The 21,632-nt window shown below is 44.6% G+C and overlaps 1 protein-coding gene across 3 annotated transcripts in view; it reads left to right on the top strand.

Moving 5' to 3' along the window:
- The window catches only part of LOC115095720 (putative neutral ceramidase C), a 149,808-nt gene that overhangs the window by 12,632 nt on the left and 115,544 nt on the right, over positions 1-21,632 (top strand). For all 3 annotated transcript variants that reach the window (XM_029609793.1, XM_029609792.1, XM_029609791.1), the window contains exons 3-4: positions 12,321-12,430; positions 13,630-13,779. In XM_029609793.1, the coding sequence (XP_029465653.1) occupies positions 12,321-12,430; positions 13,630-13,779 (260 nt within the window). The remainder of the gene's footprint in view (positions 1-12,320; positions 12,431-13,629; positions 13,780-21,632) is intronic.

Genomic DNA, 21,632 nt, shown 5'->3' with positions numbered 1-21,632 from the left:
GTCCACCGCCTGCCTGAGGATAAGCCTAGAGCAAAGGGTACTTTCCCTTCCCGGGCTCATTTCCGGGGGAATCAAAGATTCCGGGCTTTTCATTCGTCAGGTTCCTCCTCTAGGCAGGGTGCAGGCAGACAGCAGTCGTGGTCTCAGTACTTTTGTGGCCATAGATTCGGAAGATCCGGGGCCCCTCAGTCTACAGGAGGGGTTAAACCTTCTCAATGAAGTGAGGCTGGTCCATTCCTCTGTTCCGGTTGTAGGAGGCAGACTGCCTCAGTTTTACGAGGAATGGGCCAAGTTAACGTCAGATCAGTGGGTCCTCACGGTAATAAGACAAGGCTACGCTTTAGAATTTGCTTGGTGCCTTTGGGACCGGTTCCTAATCTCCCCTTGCTCATACGAAGAGAAGTGTCAGGCGATCTGGGACACCATAAGAGTCCTTATCGATCTGGGAGCAATTGTTCCAGTTCCTCCTGTGGAACTGCGAAAGGGCTGATACTCCATTTACTTTGTGGTTCCAAAGAAAGATGGCACCTTCTGATCCATCCTCGACCTGAAGTGAGACAACAGATGCCTTCGTGTTCCATGCTTCCGCATGGAGACTCTACGGTCGGTCATCGCCTTGGTTCACGAGGGCGAGTTTCTAGCGTCTCTGGATCTGACCGAAGCGTATTTACACATTAGTATCCATCCCGACCACCAGAAGTTCCTGAGGTTTTCCATTCTGGGAGATCATTTTCAATTTTGCGCTCTACCCTTCGGCCTGGCTATGGCTCCCAGTACCTTTACCAAAATCATGGTCATGGTGCGGTGCACCTGAGAAAGGAAGGACTTTTTGTGCATCCATACCTGGACGACTGGCTGATTCGGGCAAAGTCAGAGGATCTCTGTCATTTGGCAGTGAACAGAGTGCTTCAACTACTACAGTCCCTCAGCTGGGTAGTCAACCCTGCCAGGAGCCACCTAACTCCCTCACAGTCCTTGGAATTCCTGGGAGCTTTGTTCGACACGCGACAGGGGAGAGTCTTTCTTACCGAGGACCGTATTGTCAAGCTGCAAGGACAAGTTCGGGATTTGTTGTCCAAGAATCCTCCAAGAGTATGAGATTACTTGCAGGTCCTTGGCTCCATGACCTCCACCCTAGAGTTAGTGCCATGGGCATTTGCTCATATGAGACCTCTACAGTCAGCATTGCTTTCCCGTGGAAACACTGAGAGGAGAGGATCACTTTGCTGGTGGCTGAAAGGAATCAGTAAGTTTTTGCTTGGGACATTGACATTGACTTTTTTAAAAGTATTGGGGCAAAGTTAACTATTTGGGAATATTATTTAGTGTGTTTGTGTGTTTGTGCCTTTAATAGTCAGTCAGTGAATAAAACAAGTTAGACTGTTTGCATTTTTAAATAGTCAGTCAATAAGGTAGCAGTAGGTAGGCAGTGAATACACAAGTTAGACTGTTTGTATTTTTAGTCAGTCAATAAGGTAGCAGTAGGTTGGCAGTGAATAAATAAACAAGTTAGACTGTTTGTATTTAGTCAATCAATAAGGTAGCAGTAGGTAGTGTGTTTATTTTTTAAAAGTCTGCCTGACTATTAAAGTGTCCTCCAGACTTTTAAAGAGCTAAGTGTTTTATTTAATAAATAACTGAGTGCATTGTATTGAAAAAAAAAAAAAACAGAAAAAAAAAAACACCCCACAAAAAAGTAGCCAGAAGCTAGAAATAAGCTAGGAGCAGTATATACCAAAGTAAAAAAGTTGAATAGTTCAGCTCAGTTACTCACCTTGGAAAGGTGTTGAGGTAGTGTGATTAGGTTTGAATAGGGAACAACATTTGTTAATCAAGGGAGCTGTGAGTCACTCAGGCTGACTAACTAAGTGTGAAGATTGTGTGTTTTGTGAATAGGTACTATTGTGTATTTGTGAATAGGTGCTATTCTTTGTTAATCAGCACAGCAGTGAGTCACTCAGGAAATCTAACTGAAAGGTCACGCAGGAAATCTAACTGAAAGGTCACTCAGGAAATCTAACTGAAGTGTACATCTCCTAAGGGATTATTTTGCACTAATTTACTTTAGAAGCACATTATAAATTAGAAGGAAAGAGCTCAGTAACCCACATTCCAGTGGAAACACTGAGAGGAGAGGATCACCTTGCTGGTGGCTGAAAGGAATCAGTAAGTTTTTGCTTGGGACATTGACATTGACTTTAACATTAACTATTTGGGAATATTGCACAAAAAAAAAACCAAAAAAAAAAAACCCCAACAACAAAAACTTTATTGAGAATTCGATCAGACCCCAGTAGGCCACTACCAGACATATAGTGAATTCACTAATACATTTAAAGGAACTTAGACACATTTGTACTCCCATAGCAACCTGATCAAAATTGAGATGAAGGCAGCAGTCCAGCAGCAAGAGGGGGGCTTCCCAGTCTTTTGCATCGAGTGTCACATGTATGATTTTTTACCCACCGGTGAGAAGTTGTACATGTGCATGCGATGCAAAGAGCTCCTGGCTCTCAGAGAACGAGTCCGATCTCTGGAGGCTAGAGTGGCAGACCTGGAAGAGCTGAGGGAGACAGAGAGGTATATAGATGAGACCTTCAGGGACATAGTAGTCCAGTCCCAACTTCAGACTGGCAGCCCTGGTGCTGCCTTGGAGGAAGAAGGTCTCATAATGGGAGAGCACCAACCAGATGTAGCAGGAAAGGATCCTGTAGCAAGGACCTGCTCTCTAGGTGATGCATTGTCCTTTCGCACTGAGGATATCTCCCCAAGGCCTACTGCCCAGGAGGGAAGGGTTAAGTCGGCCGTCATAGTTGGTGATTCGATTATTAGGAATGTAGATAGCTGGGTGGCGGGTGGGCGTGAGGATCGCCTGGTAACATGCCTACCTGGTGCGAAGGTGGCGGACCTCACGCGTCACCTAGATAGGATTTTAGAGAGTGCTGGGGAGGAGCCGGCTGTCGTGGTACACGTGGGCACCAACGACATAGGAAAATGTGGGAGGGAGGTTCTGGAAGCCAAATTTAGGCTCATAGGTAGAAAGATTAAATCCAGAACCTCCAGGGTAGCATTCTCTGAAATGCTCCCTGTTCCACGCGCAGGTCACCAGAGGCAGGCAGAGCTCCGGAGTCTCAATGCGTGGATGAGACGATGGTGCAAGGAAGAGGGATTCAGTTTTGTTAGGAACTGGGGAACCTTTTGGGGAAGGGGGAGTCTCTTCCGAAGGGATGGGCTCCACCTTAACCAGGGTGGAACCAGACTGCTGGCGCTAACCTTTAAAAAGGAGATAGAGCAGCTTTTAAACTAGAACAAAGGGGAAAGCCGACAGTCGCTCAGCAGCGCATGGTTCGGAGAGATGTATCTTTAAAGGATACTAATGATGCATTAGAATTAGGGCATCCCGACAGTGAGGTTCCAATAATTAGAAAAGTAGTCCAAGTGCCTGTAACTAAAAACTCACCTGAGCTAAAAAATTCTAACTTATCCCTATCAATTAAAAAGCAGAATAAAAATACAATCAAAAAACAAACTTTGAAATGTTTGTATGCTAATGCCAGAAGTCTAAGAAGTAAGATGGGAGAATTAGAATGTATAGCAGTAAATGATGACATAGACTTAATTGGCATCTCAGAGACATGGTGGAAAGAGGATAACCAATGGGACAGTGCTATACCGGGGTACAAATTATATCGCAATGACAGAGAGGAGCAGTCGGGAGGAGGTGTGGCGCTTTATGTCCGGGATGGCATAGAGTCCAACAGGATAAACATCCTGCCTGAGACTAAATACAAAATTGAATCTTTATGGGTAGAAATCCCTTGTGTATCAGGGAAGACTACAGTGATAGGGGTATACTACCGTCCACCTGGTCAAGATGGTGAGATGGACAGTGAAATGCTAAGAGAAATTAGGGAAGCTAACCAAATTGGTAGTGCAGTAATAATGGGAGACTTCAATTACCCCAATATAGACTGGGTAAATGTATCATCGGGTCACGCTAGAGAGATAACGTTCCTGGATGGAATAAATGATAGCTTTATGGAGCAATTGGTTCAGGAACCGACGAGAGAGGGAGCAATTTTAGATCTAATTCTCAGTGGAGCACAGGACTTGGTGAGAGAGGTAACGGTGGTGGGGCCACTTGGCAATAGTGATCATAATATGATCAAATTTGATTTAATGACTGGAAAAGGAACAGTGTGCAAATCCAAGGCTCTCATGCTAAACTTTCAAAAGGGAAACTTTGATAAAATGAGAAAAATTGTTAGAAAAAAAACTGAAAGGAGCAGCTACAAAAGTAAAAAATGTCCAAGAGGCGTGGTCATTGTTAAAAAATACCATTCTAGAAGCACAGTCCAGATGTATTCCACACATTAAGAAAGGTGGAAAGAAGGCAAAACGATTACCGGCATGGTTAAAAGGGGAGGTGAAAGAAGCTATTTTAGCCAAAAGATCTTCATTCAAAAATTGGAAGAAGGATCCAACAGAAGAAAATAGGATAAAGCATAAACATTGGCAAGTTAAATGTAAGACATTGATAAGACAGGCTAAGAGAGAATTTGAAAAGAAGTTGGCTGTAGAGGCAAAAACTCACAGTAAAAACTTTTTTAAATATATCCGAAGCAGAAAGCCTGTGAGGGAGTCAGTTGGGCCGTTAGATGATCGAGGGGTTAAAGGGGCACTTAGAGAAGATAAGGCCATCGCGGAAAGATTAAATGATTTCTTTGCTTCGGTGTTTACTGAAGAGGATGTTGGGGAGGTACCCGTAATGGAGAAGGTTTTCATGGGTAATGATTCAGATGGACTGAATCAAATCACGGTGAACCTAGAAGATGTGGTAGGCCTGATTGACAAACTGAAGAGTAGTAAATCACCTGGACCGGATGGTATACACCCCAGAGTTCTGAAGGAACTAAAAAATGAAATTTCAGACCTATTAGTAAAAATTTGTAACTTATCATTAAAATCATCCATTGTACCTGAAGACTGGAGGATAGCAAATGTAACCCCAATATTTAAAAAGGGCTCCAGGGGCGATCCGGGAAACTACAGACCGGTTAGCCTGACTTCAGTGCCAGGAAAAATAGTGGAAAGTGTTCTAAACATCAAATCACAGAACATATAGAAAGACATGGTTTAATGGAACAAAGTCAGCATGGCTTTACCCAGGGCAAGTCTTGCCTCACAAATCTGCTTCACTTTTTTGAAGGAGTTAATAAACATGTGGATAAAGGTGAACCGGTAGATATAGTATACTTGGATTTTCAGAAGGCGTTTGACAAAGTTCCTCATGAGAGGCTTCTAGGAAAAGTAAAAAGTCATGGGATAGGTGGCGATGTCCTTTCGTGGATTGCAAACTGGCTAAAAGACAGGAAACAGAGAGTAGGATTAAATGGGCAATTTTCTCAGTGGAAGGGAGTGGACAGTGGAGTGCCTCAGGGATCTGTATTGGGACCCTTACTGTTCAATATATTTATAAATGATCTGGAAAGAAATACGACGAGTGAGATAATCAAATTTGCAGATGACACAAAATTGTGCAGAGTAGTTAAATCACAAGCAGATTGTGATAAATTGCAGGAAGACCTTATGAGACTGGAAAATTGGGCATCCAAATGGCAGATGAAATTTAATGTGGATAAGTGCAAGGTGATGCATATAGGGAAAAATAACCCATGCTATAATTACACGATGTTGGGTTCCATATTAGGTGCTACAACCCAAGAAAGAGATCTAGGTGTCATAGTGGATAACACATTGAAATCGTCGGTTCAGTGTGCTGCGGCAGTCAAAAAAGCAAACAGAATGTTGGGAATTATTAGAAAAGGAATGATGAATAAAACGGAAAATGTCATAATGCCTCTGTATCGCTCCATGGTGAGACCTCACCTTGAATACTGTGTACAATTCTGGTCGCCGCATCTCAAAAAAGATATAATTGCGATGGAGAAGGTACAGAGAAGGGCTACCAAAATGATAAGGGGAATGGAACAACTCCCCTATGAGGAAAGACTAAAGAGGTTAGGACTTTTCAGCTTGGAGAAGAGACGACTGAGGGGGGATATGATAGAGGTGTTTAAAATCATGAGAGGTCTAGAACGGGTAGATGTGAATCGGTTATTTACTCTTTCGGATAGTAGAAGGACTAGGGGACACTCCATGAAGTTAGCATGGGGCACATTTAAAACTAATCGGAGAAAGTTCTTTTTTACTCAACGCACAATTAAACTCTGGAATTTGTTGCCAGAGAATGTGGTTCGTGCAGTTAGTATAGCTGTGTTTAAAAAAGGATTGGATAAGTTCTTGGAGGAGAAGTCCATTACCTGCTGTTCACTTAGAGAATAGCCACTGCCATTAGCAATGGTTACATGGAATAGACTTAGTTTTTGGGTACTTGCCAGGTTCTTATGGCCTGGATTGGCCACTGTTGGAAACAGGATGCTGGGCTTGATGGACCCTTGGTCTGACCCAGTATGGCATTTTCTTATGTTCTTATGTTGGAACCCGGTTTCCGAACAATTTCATCTCCTGCTTCCTCTTACAGATTCTGCACGGTCCAGTCTCGGCTGGTGGCTCCTCTCGGACAACTTTAAACCAGGGTGTGGCCCTGGAAGTGCCCGTTTGGATGGTAGTTACCACGGATGCCAGCCTCTCTGGATGGTGAGCGGTTTGTCAAGAAAGATCGGTGCAGGGCCACTGGTCACTGGAAGAATCCAGGTGGTCAATCAACCGTCTGGAGACCAGAGTGGTGAGGTTAGCGTTGCAGGCCTTTCTGCCACTTCTGTAGGGGAAATCGGTCAGAGTTCTGTCCGAGAACGCGACAACGGTGGCTTATATCAATCACCAAGGAGGGACCAAGAGTCAACCGGTGGCGATGGAAGCTCAGCACCTGATTCATTGGGCAGAACAGCATCTAGTCAGTATCGCTGCCTCTCACATTGCCGGAGTCGACAACATTCAAGTCGATTTCCTCATTTGCCACCGTCTTGATCCCAGAGAGTGGGAACTCTCCGCAGAAGTGTTCCAGATGATATGCGACACTTGGTCCAGACTGAGCGTGGATCTTATGGCCACGTTCCGGAATGCCAAGGTTCCTCGTTTCTTCAGTCGGCGTCAGGATGTGGAAAGTCTTTGATTCTTGGTGTGGCGGGCAAAGGATCCTTCCTCATCACGCTTCAATTCCACGAATCCTGGCCTTTTGCAGGAGGACCTAGGCAAGGGATTATCCTATAGTTCCCTTCGAGTGCAGGTTTCAGTCTTGGGCTGTCTTCACGGCAAAGTTAAAGGGGTGTCTCTGGTGGCCCACCTCGATGTGGTACGTTTTCTCAGAGGAGTGAACTACTTAAACCATTCAGTCCGGGCCGTTTGTCCTTCATGGAGTTTGAATTTGGTGCTCCGGGTATTGTGTGAACTTCTGTTTGACACCCTCAAGAGGGCTACATTGAAAGATTAGACCCTCAAGACAGTATTTTTGGTGGCTATCTGCTCCACCAGGAGGGTCTTGGAGATTCAGGCCCTTTCCTGCAGGGAGCCTTTCCTGCATTTTTCTGATTCTAGGGTGTCACTTTGGACGGTGCCATCTTTTCTTCCGAAATTCGTCTCGGCTTTCCACTTGAATCAGTCTGTGGAATTGCCGGCTTTCCCAGGTTTGGATAAAGATACTCCTCATGCTAGAGAATTGAAGAGGTTGGATGTCAGGCGAGTTCTCTTGCGCTATCTGGAGGTCACCAATAAATGTATGTTTTCGGATCATCTTTTTGTCATATGGAGGTGGTCCCAAGAAGGAGCATAAGGCGTCAAAGGCGACCATTGCCCAGTGGTTGAAGGAGGCTATCGCTTCTACGTATATTTGCTGTGGGCGGCCGGTTCCGGAAGGTCTCACAGCTCATTCGATACGTTCGCAAGCCGCTTCCTGGGCAGAGAGCCAGTTGGTTTCTGCTCAAGAAATTTGCAGGGCAGCAACTTGGAAGTCTCTGCACACCTTTGCTAAGCATTACCATCTAGATGTCCAGGTGCCGGAGGTCGGCGGTTTTGAGAGCAGTGTTCTTCAAATGGGACTCTCTAGGTCCCACCCCATTTAGGGAGCTTAGGTACATCCCAGAAGTCTGGACTGATCCGGGTACGTACAGTGAAAGGAAAATTGGTTCTTACCTGCTAATTTTTGTTCCTGTAGAACCACGGATCAGTCCAGATGCCTGCCCATCGGGTTGGTGTTCTGCATTGAGAGTCCACTCGGTTTTTTCCTTTTATTTGTAGCAATTTCTAGATCTGGAAGAAGATTATGAATATGATTGCAGTTTTCAGAGTACTCCTGATATGTACATAGATCATGTTCCTCTTATCCTGTTTGATCGAGCCGTTGGTTGGAAATTTGTTATTCTGCTATGGTATTGTTTATACTGAAGGATAGCAGGTGCCCTTTAAGTTTTTCTCTGTCTCCATCTGCTGGAAGGGAGGCATAACCCAGCAGTCTGGACTGATCAGTGGTACTTCAGGAACGAAAATTAGCAGGTAAGAACCAATTTTCCTATATATGTGCATACATTTATAAAACAGTGTACAAACTTGCATGCATTGAAACCTATTTTTGGGGCGGTTATAAGTGTTTTGTTTTTTTTATAAACTGTGCAGTTCCTGCTTCACAGTTTATAAAATACAGGTGTAACTTTAGAAACACCTACTTATACAAGTCTGTGCTTAGTTATTATGCACACTATTGAAAATTGCTCTCATGATACTATTGAAGTTAAATGGTCATGATGAGTTTGACTGGGAACGGGAGCAAGGAGGAGAGGAAAGGCAGGAAGTAAAACATTGAGCAAGCATCTGAACTGGCTCTGTCTGTTTATCCATCCATAGTTTAAAGCTTTGAGAAGAAGAAGCCTGAAGCTTAAATTGCTATGAGACTAACAGAAAATGAGTGAATAAACTTCTGTTTTGCATGGTTGCTATAATGTAGAATAGGAAATGACCAATCAGGTCTTAGATGGATCTATACCTGCAAAATCAGAGAATGTTAAATTTTGTGAAGGATAAACTTCATGGCTTTACCTATCAAATGTTTGTTCTGCCATTTATAGCCATGAATCAAATATTTAATATGGGACTTATTTACTACAGTGTGTACCATTACTGGCTGAATTTTGTCTCCTGGACATCTTAGATAATTCTGTATTTGAGGATGCTGATGAGCTGGTATTTTTGCGTAAATCTTGTCTCATTACTTAGAAATGCATTTTGTTACAATGGATTGAGAAAGACACACCCACTTTATGTGGAGAGTTCAAATGCATAATTCGTTAATTATGGAAAAAATGTCAGTGCTCAAATGTAGACGGGCTAGAAAGACAAACATTTTGCAGGTACGGGATTTCTTTCTTAATTTTCTGACACCCTGAATATGGAGCAGTATTGTGAATTCTTTGCAGATCTCTGAAGTTGACTGAGTACTATCCTTCTTTATGTTGTTGAGCTGGGTGAGAGGAGAGGGAGGGGGTCCTGCGGGGTTGGGAAGGGAGAGGGGGAGAAAACCTGCAAAACTAGGGAGCATTTTGTCCTCCTGATTTCTGTATGATATTTTATACATTTGTGTTCAGCTGTTGCTGTTCACAAGTTGACTTTCAATTAACTAAATACACATTGATGCAGCACATTTAGTGCCGTTTTTACTAAACGGTTGGAAGCCTTTATTCCCTGTACGTACCCGGATCAGTGGTTTTGCCTCCCCTCCAGCAGATGGAGACTGAGAAGTTTTAACAGACTCTGCCCTATACCCCGAGGTGCCACCTAGAGTCTGTCAGTATTTCTCTGTCTTCTGCAGATGGTGGAGGTGCAAAACCCTTCAGTCTGGTATAGTTAGTTTAGTGCCTTCTGGTTGTTAGATAGATTGACTTAAAAAAAATGAAGAAGGAAGCTGTGGATATCTTTTAAGCCTCCCAGGGGTTTTCAGATCTTGGTGGGACTATCCCCCCTAGTACTGGAGGCTGAGAAGAGCCAGAGGGTTGAGATTGTGTTAAAGCGGAAATGTTTAGGTTGTGTCAGAACTGAAGGCCCCTGTAGCACACAGACACAGGAATAAAGTTGCAAAGGGGGTTTATTTAAAAATGTAAACCCAAGACAGTTCCTGATTTATGCACTGCATAAGGTAAATAATCAAAGGTAAATAATAGGTAGGAATTAGACTTACTCAGTGCATATCATCAGTCCAGGTCTCTGCACTAAAGAATCCTTTCAGAAAACAGCACAATACAAATGGAGACAGACTTACACCTTCACAGAAAGTATCACATTAATACACAGCTTGTGAAGAACTCCTGGATCTCTTCCCGGATCTCCCACCCTTTCTTGGCCACTGTGCCATCTAAATGCTGGGAACACCTATGAGGTTTCCCCCGAGGGCCAATCCAAATCCTCAGCGAGGGTTCCGGCGCCTCGCTGAACGACCTCCTGCATTCGATCTCCTGCCGGCGCCATTTTCCGTACGAAAACGATTCGCGGCGGGAAATCGCTCCCTGACCCCCGCTGGACCTCCAGGAACTTTTGGCCAGCTTGGGGGGGGCCTCCTGACCCCCACAAGACTTGCCAAAAGTCCAGCGGGGGTCCGGAAGGACCTCCTGCCGTCCAATCGTGTTCGTCTATGGCCGCCGCCATTTTTCGGCGCCATTTTGGAAAATGGCGCCGGCCGAAGACAACAAGATTCAGTAGCAGGAGCCCGTTCCGGACCGCTGCCGTTCCGGACCGCCGCTGGACCCGCAGGTTATTTAAGTCATTTGGGGGGGGGTTCGGGAGGGTGGGGGATTTAATTTAAAGGGTCGGGGGTGGGTTTTAGGGGGTTTTAATGTGCCGGTTTTGCGATTTTACGTTTTTTTTCGATTTTTTACGATTTTTCACGATTTTTCACGATATTTTACCCCCCCAAACGGCAACAATACGATTCCCTCCCCCTCCCAGCCGAAATCGATCGTTAAGACGATTGAGGACACGATTCACATCTCTAATGACTAAGCCATTCTGTGGTTGCATGAGTAAAACCCCAGTACTGAACTGGGCTGATCCTAGTTCATAATCAGAGAACATGCCTTTTCCTCTGACAGGTTGCCAGCTGCCTCCAGATTTTCAGGACAGGCTGATCCTGACCTGGTTTTACCCCACTGCATTCATAGATTTGTGTTCTAGCTTTTCTTAGGGAATGCAATATGTAAATCAGAACTACAAGTCCCTGCAAGCATTTGTGTAAAATCAGGAATGGGTCAACCTGTCCTGCAAATCTAAAGCCAGTTGGCAACCTTAGGTAATGCACATGTTTACTGGTTGTGGAACTTTCATTGGTACTGCATGAAAGTTACTGACTACCCACATACAAGTGTGAAGAAATGACTTTACAAGGCTCAAATCCCCCTTAAGTGAACCCATTAGCTGCTGCAGGCCAGGTAACACTCTCTCCTGGTTGGAGGATGTTTTCTTCTGGGGGCAGGTATCCAGCTGGGGAGGGGGGAGGGAGCTGTGAGAGGAGGGTTTTACTCATGGTAGGAGGACGCTATAGTCTTGCTAGGAGTAGTTACTTTGAGCTGTGACAGCCCTTTATCGAGAATTGGGGAAAGGTCAATCTGGCTTGGTAATATACACATGTTATTGGCCATGTTAAAACCACGTTTACTGAGATATTGCTAAATGTTTAACATCCTTAGTATATTTTATGCTCAAAGGCCTGCACTAACTTACACTAAAATGCTTAATGTGCATTTTTAACTCACTTTAGCAAATAGACTGTGAGGTGTAGTTAACTTTTTGCTTAATGCAATTAACATTCATTTATTTGAATATGTGTGAACTGCTTTGCACGTGTCACATACAAATAGGGGACATTTTTTTTATGTTACCAGAAATACAAGGGCTTGTGCTACTGGTAATGTGTGTTAATACCATTTCAATGTATGTCAAAGAGAAAACTTTCCTTTTGCAAATTGCTTAAGAAAAAGTACATGCATATATTTGCACTGACTTGTGCAGGTGCTCTTTCCAGGTAAATTTCAGTGAGTTGTTTACAAAAATACAAACCTAAATGTGTATATGCAAATTCCTCCTCAGGAATGCCTCTTCTCAGTTTTGGGAAAAGTTACGTGTGAAATGACACCATGTGCATAACTTTACTGCACACAGAGAGCAGGCAGTTTTCGAAGACCCCCCATGTCTGCACGGAAATGACTTTTGAAAATTGTACTAAACTTTTGAAATTATTGTTCAGTGGTTCTTCAAATGAAATGATTTTTCAGAAAGCATTTGAATTAGTTTATTTGCTTTCTTACCTTTATACATTATAGGCACAGATGAATTTCCTTCATTTACCACTACTTCTAGTGGTGACTCTGGTGGGTACCTAATTGGTGTTGGTCGGGCCGACTGCACTGGACCTTTAGCAGATGCTCCTTTGGTATGTATCATACAGATCTATTTTGCAGGCCTGTATGACCCCTTATGAAAAAGTGAAATATGCCAAAAATAACCAGATTGGTCAGTCATTGATAACTGACCAATTGATTGTTCCCCCCCTTTTTGTATTTCAAATGAGGCTTTGAAAATCATAAAATATAAATATATAATTTTTAGATTACATTCCACCTTTTATGACACTTCAAAGCAAATTACATTCAGGTACTGTAGGTATTTCCTTATTCCCAGAGGGCTTTTATTTATTTATTTATTTATTTATTTGGATTCTTTTATATACCGAAGTATAGCGTTTGCCTTCACTCCGGTTTACAGGATAACAACCTAATACATACAAATATCTTAGAACTGTATTTAACATTAGAACTGTATTTAACATTCAGGAGGTTGTTTACTAATCATTTTTCCCATAGACACAGAATGGGAGAAAAGCCTTTGTAAATCAGAATTTGAACTATGGTTTTCCTGGTTTTCAGCCCACTGCTCTAACCATTAGACTATTCCTCCATGCCTCATCATGTCCTGTGTTTTTGATCAATGCCATCCATATTTCTTGTGTCAAATTCAAAATGCATGTCTCATCAGGTTATAGCAAGAGAAGTGAGTAAAGATGCAGTTTGTTTTATTATATAGATCGACCATAAATAACAACTTCTTCATAATTTATGTGCTTGAAAAGTAGAGCTTGCTTTGTCTTGAGTATTTTTAATTAGCTGTATATGCAGACTTTGGTAGACATGTTTCTTTGATAGACAACTTATCTAAGGAATGCTGACTAATCATATTCAATTACTGCACCATGTAAGTGGTAAGAATTCTATGAGAATTCTTGTATGAATGGTCATCATTAGATTGGGTCTTCCTGTCGTCTGATGATGTTATAATCTGAGAAAGCCTTTCCAAAGTTTGCATTCTACTTCAGTTACATTGCTTTTCAGAGGGTTGTTATAAACTTTGCCTTTAACCCATATCTTGATTTAACAGTTGTGTATTTGAATGTCTGAAAATATGTCAAATATTTAATTATGTTTCTGGCTGTAAATGGGCATTTATAATTTTATATTTTACTTTTAATATGTATGATGGATATAAAAGGCTAAATATTCAAATAATCAAAAGCTAATTTTATTGCATAACTAACATTATCTGCTTTATGTGGCTTCCTGTTTTGTTATATGATAGATGGGATATGCTAGTGCTGATCAGCTGGCTGGGGGAATTCATACACGACAGTACAGCAGGGCATTCATTGTGGCAGAGCCAGATGATTCCAGGCGAGTGGTGTTCGTTAGTGCTGACATAGGAATGGTATCGCAAAGACTTAGACTGGAGGTAAGTACAAACAGCCAACATTCTTGCTAAAATATTTTCTCATTTGATTTAAAAACAGCTTTCAAAACTTTTTGCTTGTGAAAATGATGACTAGCAAGACTCAGGTAGCATTCTTTGTCAAAATTAAAACAATGAAGTGACAAAGCATTGCGGCCGATGCAATATTTATGCGACTGCTTTCCTCACGCGCCCCTCCTGGGGGCGCCATGCAGTATTTAAATTAGGGGGTCATGTTAGCAAGGGGGCGCTAGGGTCGATTGCATGCCCCTAGCGCCTCCTTGCTAACGAGAGCCCGTGAGTGCTGGCCGTCTGCTGGTTAGGAAAACACGCCGATTTTATCGGCGTCTGTTTTCCTAAACGCCGCATAGCCAAAGGTTCAGGAAATGGACGCTTGACAATTGAGCATCCGTTTCCTGCACCCGACTTCTGGCGTTTTGTTTTTTTGTTAATTTACTTTAGTTTTTCCTCCTACTTATCGCAATGATATTAAGAAAGAGGCAGTATAGAAAAGCAGTTTTTTCTGCTTTTCTGCACTAGTTTTAGGAGCACTCAGCTATTAACGCCTGCTCCCGGCTACTACCCACTTTTCTATTATTTAAGGGCACATTAGCAGCAACAGCATGATTGAGGTTGGTTATTGCTTGTTGTCATCACTCTTATGTAATTGCAAACCATCTGCCATTTGTCTAAACCTGCTGGTACTCTGCCCTTCCTCCGAGTGTGACTTCGGTACCAAGCAGATTACACTGCGGGGCCGATGCAATATGAAGCGCGATAAAACGTGCGTCCAAACTGGGCGCACTTTTTTTCAACATGTGCTCACCCCCCCCGCTCCTGGGTGCCCGATGTAACAGGTAAATGAGCTGCTGCACTAAAAAGGACATGCTAGGGATAAATTATGTGGCCCTAGCATGCTCATGGCATCAGGTGCCCAGGAGATGTGGCTATGCACGAGTTAGGAAAATGGACGCTCAGTTAATGAGCTCAAAGTTCAACTTCCTTCTCAGTGTGGTGTCCAGAGCAGCCTAGCAATGCAGCCAGAGCTGTAATCAGCGACTCAAAGGGTGGGGAGCATTAAGCAGCTCTCTGGGTGGAATGCCACGCTCCTTTTATGGAAAGAGGTGTGACAGATGGAAACTGGCTTTTCTAGTATAAGATTCACTAATTCCTTCATATTAAGAGCTGGTATTGTTTTTGCCAGAATACCTATCTGCAGAAAGAGCAGGTGTGAATTTCTATAGGTACTTTTTCTATAGCTAATAAATGAAGTAAAACTACCCAGTGGAATTTTGTTTGATTATTTTTGTGGGATTTGCATCAACATGGGCAGTTCTGATTATTGTCCCCAAGGTACTTACATTTTTACTGCCACCAATTTACCTGTGGAAAACTGATGCTGAGAGTTTGCCTATCCAATTACTCAGCTCCACAATCTCTTCCAGTCCTTCAGAGATCCCCTGTGCTTTCTCAAATTCGTATACTGTCTTTCGGGCCGATACAGTAAGGAGCGGTAGGAAGAGCTGCGTTAGTGCCGGGCGCACCTGCGTTTGCCGCACGCACAGTCCGGCTCACCTACCGCTTGATACTGTATTTAAATAGCTTGCAAATGCAAGCCGCGTCCGAGAAGGGTTAGGCCCGTGCAATCCATTTTACTGTATAGAGTGCTAATCAGCGCCTATACAGTAACCTGGGTGCGCTGGTACCTGTCATTTCAAATGACATTTGAAATGACAGGTACCAGGAAGTGGACAGTTCTCCTACGCTCGGGATGGCCAGCAATGAAAGTGAAAAAGGAGAAAAGCGACATGTGACTTACTTTCTTGCAGCCCTCCGGAGACGCGCCACAGCTCCCCTGCCTCCCGGGGGCTGCCCCCTGCCTCATGGGGACAGCCGGCGGCGAAAAGACAGCCGGCGGCGAAAAGACAGCACGGGCCCTCTGACACGATCGCTCCAGCTGCGGCCACTTCTCCTGCGTGCATTCAGCCTGTGCGTGCAATTTGGCTGCTCAAGGCGTGACGTCACATGCTGTGACGCCAAACGTAGTGACGTCACGCCTTGAGCAGCCAAATTGCACGCACAGGCTAAATGCACGCAGGAGAAGTGGCCGCAGCTGGAGCGATCGTGTCAGAGCGCCCGTGCTGTCTTTTCGCCGCCGGCTGTCTTTTCGCCGCCGGCTGTCCCCGGGAGGCAGGGGGCAGCCCCCGGGACGCAGGGGAGCCGCGGCGCGTCTCCGGAGGGCTGCAAGAAAGTAAGTCACATGTCGCTTTTCTCCTTTTTCGCTTTCGTTGCTTCAGGAGGAGGGTAGAGAGGACTGGGCCCCCTTTTTTGCTCACCGGCCAGGGCAGGTGAGCGAGGGCTGGGGGAAAGTTTGCCGCCTACCCTTACCCCTGCCTCTGACGCAGGGGTAAGGGTAGGCGGTAAGTTAGCAGGTTAAACGCGCGGCTAAACTGCAGGTTAAAAAGGCGATAGTCGGGGCGCACGTTACTGAATGGGGGGAATAGCTAATCCGATCGTTTACATCTCATATACATGCCGCGGGCGGAAGGGGTTACTCGTTGATTTAAAGAGGCGGTAAGAATGGGTTAAAGGGGATAGTGAATCGCGGGTTGGGCTAACGCGGTCAAATTGTGAGTAAAAGGCGGGTTAGAAACAGGGTAACCACAGCCGCACTTTACTGTATTGACCTGTTTGTCTGCACTACTTCTGTCAGCCTCCACCTGCCTCTGGATAAAGAAATAATTCCTTAGATTACTTCTGAGTCTCTCTATGTTCACCCTCATCCCCAGAGACCCCAAGTGTGGTCTATCCCAATGAGATTTAGCGCCCCAAAGAGTGAGCTTTTTCAGGTGGTGTATCTGGGGGTATAAATCTGCGCTCCCTTGCTTTCTGTGGGTTGCTCCCTGTACCATGGGAGGTTTATGGCATTTTCCCTTTCATGGGACAGTAAATACAGTCAGACTTAACAATTTGGGGGCTATGTCACTGATCTCCCTCTCCCAGTTCCCAATCTTCTGCTGTTTCGGTTTCCTCCCTCGGCCTCTTTGTGGCTCTGGCTGCTGCTATAGTCGCCTTTTTCTCTCCACTTTCTGTGTGCGGCTCCTGACCAGGGCCAGTGCAAGACATCCTAAGTGAAACTTACAGGTTTGAGGCCTCCCCACTCCCCACGGCTCTCTCCAAACACAATTAATAATTATGCATCTTTAACAGATTTTACGTGAAAAAGGACATTCAAATTTTAGTCTTCTGAAATAAAAATATCTCTTAAAATAACAAGGTTTATTATATTTGCATGCATTGCTGTGGTGCCAACCACAAAACCCTGCAGAAAAGCAAAAAGCACACTTGGAACCCAAATGGCATTGAGCCAACTAAGACATGGAGGATGTGTTCCGTATTGAAACTGGCGTGCCGCAGTGCCTGTCCCTCTCGGCCACCCCATTCAATATTTATATGCTTCCTTTATGTAAATTGCTAGCAGGTTTGGGAATTTCATTTCATCTCTGTGCTGATGATGTACAATTTTACATCCCTTTTACTAAGTCACTTGATCATACTGTTTCTTTGATTTCTATTTACATGAAAGCTATTCAGCAAGTATTGCCAAATATTAAATTGACATTAAATGCCAGTAAGACTGAAATTATTTGGCAAAACAGAAATCTTTCTATGGATAAACCATCTGTTCTTGCTCTGGTACTTTTAACATCACTTTATAAGATCAAGTACGTAATTTAGGTATTCAACTAGATGAGAGTTTCTCTATGAAGAAGCAAATTAATAGGTTAATCAATCTGGGCTATGCAAAACTGCGCTTGCTACAGAGACTAAAACCTTTATTCCCTGTACGTACACAGATCAGTGCAGACCGTGGGTTGAGCCTCCTGTCCAGCAGATGGAGACAGCCCAAAACTGAAAGGGTATCCTATATCAGGACAGAGCCTACCCTGCAACCCTTCAATATTTGTTTGTCTCCAGCAGATGCAGGCAGCTCACCCTGTGGTTTCCTGGCTTTATTACTTAGCCTTTGCCCTTTGGGGTTCTTTTTCCTCTATTTCTTTCAAGATCAAGTAATTATTCTTGTTCCTTCTAAATTTAAAAAAAAAAAAAAAGTTTTTGTCAAAGTTTGAAAAGGCTCTGTTTCTTCAGGAGACAGCGCTGTCTCCTCACTCCTAGGCTGCATAACACAAGGGGCTTGCCCCTTGTGTTATGCAGCCTAGGCTCTCTTCCCAGTGAACCTTGTGTTGGGGCGATACTGGTGGTCCAGTCACTCCCCCTATGTAGCTGCCTCATTCCCGGGACGCTTAATTCCCCGGCCGTGCCAGCAGGGAAGTTCATTCCCCTGCATTTCAAAGTAAAAAAAAAAAAAAAAATGGAGGCACTACATCTTTAAAGGGTGTTTTTATTACTCGGCAGCTTATTTCTGACAGAAAAGGAGCAAGCAGGGTTCATTCTCCTGCACCGCTCATCAAGGCAGCACAGCTCAGCTGTTTTTTTCTCTGCCTCGCGGCTGTTCTTACCTTCATGCCGCGCTCAAATCTCTGCCTTGCCTGCGGGGAGCCTGCATCGCAGCTCTCCCTCGAAGGGCTCTGTTCGGGGTGCCTGCCGGGTGGGGAAGGTCCCTCCCTGGCGGTGATCAAGCCAGCGACCTGGGGTCGGTCCTCCCACTGCATGGTTAGGCCGTTCCCGAGTCGGCAAACTGTGGGAACGGCGGCCATCTTGGGAATCACTGCAGCTCCCGATTCGGGGCTGCAGGAGGGAGAGGGGCCTGATTTTAATATTTCTCTTCCCGATTTAAGCCCTGTGCGGACTCAGGATGCGGTCTTGACTTTCCCTCCCCACCCCTCCTCCCTCCGGAAAATCCAGGCCACATTTTTCTTTGGAATTTGTGCTGTTAATGCACAAATCTTATCTGGCTAGTTTACAAGAGGAGGAGGAACTCCCCCCCCCCCCCCCCCGGTCCTCCTCCCGCTAAAATCCCATGGATGCCCTCCCTGCTCACTCCCGCGGCGCCGGATGCGCAAGGGTCTGCTAGGGTGTGGATAGTCCCTGGGGCTGGCTCCACCTGCAGCTCCGGACCAGGATCCGGATGCGGATTTGTCAGGGACAACCGCCCCCTCTCGAAAGGGATGACCCCCGAGTTCTCCGCTTATTTCAGAGGGAAGAGCTGGAGCCGCTCATTCATTTTATCCTACAGGAGCTGGGGATTGAGAGTCCTTCAGTAGATACACTCAGGCTGCGATGCGTGGACCCGGTCCTGGCGGGACTTAGGGCTCCTCCACACACCTTCCCGTTCCATCCCATGCACAAGCTGCTGCTTCTCTGGGAATGGGAAGCTCCGAGTTGGGGCTCCGAGTGGGGAGAGCTATGGACAAGCTCAATCCTCTCCCCGAGGATTGCCTGGAAATGCTTAAAATTCCCAAGGTGGATTCTTCTGTGTCTGTGGTCACTAAGTACACCACTATTCCCGTGGTGGGGGCCACGGCTCTTAAAGATATTTAGGACCGCAAGCTCGAATTCTGTCTCAAGTGTATCTTCGAGGTCTTGGCCTTAGGAGTTCAGCCTCCCTCCTGGATTAGGTAAAGTGGTGGTCCCAGTGAGCAGGGTAATCCCAAAATGTTCGGGAAAACCCCTTTCAAAGATGGCCAAAATCCTGTCCATGCACGGAGAATAAATCCCCTCTCCCCCAGTGGTGAAGTCGCCAGATGGGTGTGTTCCAAGACGTAAATGGGTTCTTACTCACAGTTAGTAGATTTTTCCTTTTGACACGATAGGGATCCCTGTTTGGAGGGATCCAAGACAGAACTGCAGCTTGGGCTGGTCCTTTTCTCCAGATAGGAGAGCAAAAATCTTCCTGCTGAGCAATTAATCAAAAGTCTTTCTTGTCCCCAAAAAATGCTAACACTGGAGTTGTTCCTTGCAGCAGGTCATCACTTCAGGGAGCAGAACCCAAACCCAGGGTTCCCTGAGTCCAAGAAAGGCCCAGGTGTCCAGCAAGGCTCCTGCGACATAAAAATATTCCCAGGACAATCACTCTGCACCTTGAGTGAAGAGTACAGCAATGGAGCCCTTGACCTGTCCCAAAAGATCCCAGGCAAGATGGCATCCTTGTCCTCAGGTAGACCAAAAATACAACTTGGGCAAAAATCTTCAGCCTTCTTCCAGAACTGCAAATTATACTGCCCCCCCCCCCCCAGAGCTCTAAAACCTCTGAAGGGGACGTCCATTCCAGCAGCCTCAAAGGGAGGGACTGCACATGAATGGATCCTCTCCTAATTATTCTTCACTAACTGGTACAAGGATTTGCCCAGGACTTAATAGTAATGGAACCGTAGAGTCCCTTACATTAAAATCATCAAATACAAACACCCCCAGATCCCACTCTTCTTTCATGCTTAGAAGAATTTCACTCCATATACTGTACCATTCCCTTGGGTTTTTGCAGCCCAAATGCATGACTCCCTATTTTATGCCATTACATCTTAGCTGTCAGACTTTTTAGGCCATTCCTTGACCTTTGCTAGATCCCTCCTTCATATTCTCTACATCTTCCTGGCTGTCTATCCTGTTGCAGATTTTGGTATCATTCGTGTAAGCCCCACTCCAGGTTATTAGGCTGGTTGAGGAAAGGGCATCACAAAGAGGAGCAATAATTATAATACCAGAAGCACAATGTACTCTGCAGGTTCTTTTGGGGTTGAGGGAAACCAAATGCAGTTTCAGGGCCAGCTGTTTCAGTACTGGAGGATTTTCTTTACACACCACATAATTCCTTACCATTAAATGAACGACTGCTCAGACCTAGTTCCTATAAGGTGTGCTCAGAGTTTTTCCAACCTCCCTCGAAAGAGAAGAATAAATATCTGCAACTTTACTAAATCAATATGATGAACTTTGTAATAGGAGAAATACACTTTACATATATACAGTATATAAAATCGAACCATAGAAGCTCAACGTGTATAGAATATATGCAATTGAGATAAAAAAACATGAGATCTCTAGTTAGAGTATTTTTTTCTTCTTCTTCCTTTAGACACTCAAAGTTATAGTTTACTTTATTCTTAAGATTTCTGTTGATATCTTTACTCTTTAATACAGTGTCACCCATATGTCTGTTCTGGTCCTTGCTTGCTCAACCCCGTTGTTTTGTCCTTCGGGGAAACAGGCCTTTCACTCCACTGTTGCACTCTCTGGCATCCACTTCACACGACACCCGTCTATTGGACACTGGAAATCCATAGATGCTGTAATTTCAGAAATCTTATTGCAGTGTCAGGTTGCAGTCTCTTCCTCTCTGTCTCTCTTCCTCTTTCTCTCAACTGTACAGCAGCTGCAGCATGCCCGTCCTCTCCGTAGTACTCTCTCTATCCCCTCTCGCTGGGGCTTGAACAGAGTCACTCTCCTATCATGCAACTCACTCCTGATCGGCTGAGATCCTTGTAGGCTGTGTTGTATACTTCTAAGGATTCATAACAAAAATACCTCATGCCTTGCAGTAAGCAAAATGGATCCCCAACATATTTCAGTTTCACTGGAGATTACTTTTCTATATGCTGAGTATAATCATGGTCCACCTCTATTTTAACTTTTTAGTTCAAAGAAACTCAACAAGGTCACAACATATTTATACCACTCAGCAGATGAGGTGGGGGCCTAAATCTGCAAAAAGACAACCCTTTCACAACAATCCTTTCACAATGTCGCTTATTAAAATGGTGGGAAAAAACCCCCAAACGGTCCAAGGACCGAGCCCCATAACATACTGCTAGTAAAGCCCTGCTCCTCAGAGCCCCGTAACATACTGCTGGTAAAGCCCTGCTCCTCAGAGCCCCATAACATACTGCTGGTAAAGC

The sequence above is a fragment of the Rhinatrema bivittatum genome, chromosome 7, assembly GCF_901001135.1.
Source record: "Rhinatrema bivittatum chromosome 7, aRhiBiv1.1, whole genome shotgun sequence".
Classification (NCBI taxonomy): domain Eukaryota; kingdom Metazoa; phylum Chordata; class Amphibia; order Gymnophiona; family Rhinatrematidae; genus Rhinatrema; species Rhinatrema bivittatum.
The sequence above is the reverse complement of the archived record's forward strand: the minus strand, read 5'-3'. Positions and strand labels throughout refer to the sequence as shown.